The sequence below is a fragment of the Pseudophryne corroboree genome, chromosome 6 (genome assembly GCF_028390025.1).
Source record: "Pseudophryne corroboree isolate aPseCor3 chromosome 6, aPseCor3.hap2, whole genome shotgun sequence".
NCBI lineage: Eukaryota > Metazoa > Chordata > Amphibia > Anura > Myobatrachidae > Pseudophryne > Pseudophryne corroboree.
In genome coordinates, this window is record NC_086449.1 from 46,527,371 (window position 1) to 46,529,649 (window position 2,279).

At 52.7% G+C, this 2,279-nt stretch overlaps 1 protein-coding gene across 1 annotated transcript; it reads right to left on the reverse strand.

Moving 5' to 3' along the window:
- Window positions 1-392: 392 nt before the first annotated feature.
- LOC134934226 (octapeptide-repeat protein T2-like) lies at window positions 393-1,067 on the reverse strand. The gene has a single exon (XM_063929711.1). The coding sequence runs from the start codon at window positions 1,065-1,067 to the stop codon at window positions 393-395; it is 675 nt and encodes a 224-aa protein (XP_063785781.1).
- Between the last annotated feature and the right edge of the window lie 1,212 nt (window positions 1,068-2,279).

Sequence of the window (2,279 nt, forward strand, 5' to 3'; positions counted from 1 at the left end):
TCTGTCTCTCATTGACCTCCACATTCCCCTCTGTCTATCATTGACCTCCCACATTCCCATCTGACTCTCAATGACCTCCACATTCCCCTCTGTCTATCATTGACCTCCCACATTCCCCTTTGTCTCTCAATGACCCCCACATTCCCCTCTGTCTCTCATTGACCTCCACATTCCCCTCTGTCTCTCGTTAACCTCCCACATTCCCCTCTGTCTCTCGTTGACCCCCACATTCCCTTCTGTCTCTCACTGACCTCCCACATTCCCCTCTGTCTCTCGTTGACCCCCACATTCCCCTCTGTCTCTCATTGACCTCCCACATTCCCCTCTGTCTCTCGTTGACCTCCCACATTCCCCTCTGTCTCTCATTGACCTCCCACATTCCCCTCTGTCTCTCATTGACCTCCACATTCCCCTTTGTCTCTCATTGACCTCCCACATTCCCCTCTGTCTCTCATTGTCCTCCCACGTTCCCCTCTGTCTCTCATTGACCTCCCACATTCCCCTATGACTCTCTTTGTCCTCCCACGTTCCCCTCTGTCTCTCATTAACCTCCCACATTCCCCTCTGTCTCTCATTGACCTCCACATTCCCCTCTGTCTCTCATTGACCTCCCACATTCCCCTCTGTCTCTCATTGACCTCCCACATTCCCCTCTGTCTCTCATTGACCTCCCACATTCCCCACTGTCTCTCATTGTCCTCCCACATTCCCCTCTGTCTCTCATTGACCTCCCACATTCCCCTCTGTCTCTCATTAACCTCCCACATTCCCCTCTGTCTCTCAATGACCTCCCACATTCCCCTCTGCCTCTCATTAAACTCCCACAATCCCCTCTGTCTCTCAATGACCTCCCACATTCCCCTCTGTCTCTCAATGACCTCCCACATTCCCCTCTGTCTCTCAATGACCTCCCACATTCCCCTCTGTCTCTCAATAACCTCCCACATTCCCCTCTGTCTCTCAATGACCTCCCATATTCCCCTCTGTCTCTCAATGACCTCCCATATTCCCCTCTGTCTCTCAATGACCTCCCACATTCCCCTCTGTCTCTCAATGACCTCCCACATTCCCCTCTGTCTCTCATTGACCTCCACATTCCCCTCTGTCTCTCATTGACCTCCCACATTCCCCTCTGTCTCTCATTGACCTCCCACATTCCCCTCTGTCTCTCATTGACCTCCCACATTCCCCACTGTCTCTCATTGTCCTCCCACATTCCCCTCTGTCTCTCATTGTCCTCCCACATTTCCCTCTGTCTCTCATTGACCTCCCACATTCCCCTCTGTCTCTCATTAACCTCCCACATTCCCCTCTGTCTCTCAATGACCTCCCACATTCCCCTCTGTCTCTCATTAAACTCCCACAATCCCCTCTGTCTCTCAATGACCTCCCACATTCCCCTCTGTCTCTCATTGACCTCCCATAATCCCCACTGTCTCTCATTGACCTCCACATTCCCCTCTGCCTCTCATTGACCTCCCACATTCCCCTCTGTCTCTCATTGACCTCCACATTCCCCTCTGTCTCTCATTGACCTCCCACATTCCCCTATGACTCTCTTTGTCCTCCCACATTCCCCTCTGTCTCTCATTAACCTCCCACATTCCCCTCTGTCTCTCAATGACCTCCCACATTCCCCTCTGTCTCTCAATGACCTCCCACATTCCCCTCTGTCTCTCAATGACCTCCCACATTTACCTCTGTCTCTCAATGACCTCCACATTCCCCTCTGTCTCTCAATGACCTCCCACATTCCCCTCTGTCTCTCATTGACCTCCACATTCCCCTCTGTCTCTCAATTACCGCCACATTCCCCTCTGTCTCTCAATTACCTCCCACATTCCCCTCTGTCTCTCATTGACCTCCACATTCCCCTCTGTCTCTCAATTACCGCCCACATTCCCCTCTGTCTCTCAATGACCTCCCACATTCCCCTCTGTCTCTCAATGACCTCCCACATTCCCCTCTGTCTCTCAATAACCTCCCACATTCCCCTCTGTCTCTCAATGACCTCCCACATTCCCCTCTGTCTCTCAATGACCTCCCACATTCCCCTCTGTCTCTCAATGACCTCCCACATTCCCCTCTGTCTCTCAATAACCTCCCACATTCACCTCTCTCACCAATCCCCTCATTCCCATCTGTTTCTCAGTGATCCCCTCCATTCCTTTCTCAGCAGTACAGATGGAGCCGCACTCATCAAGAGTGGCTCCATCGCAGGCGTGCACTCCTGGCGTGACTAGGCGATCCATCCGCATAGCCCCGCCGGGAGTGCACAG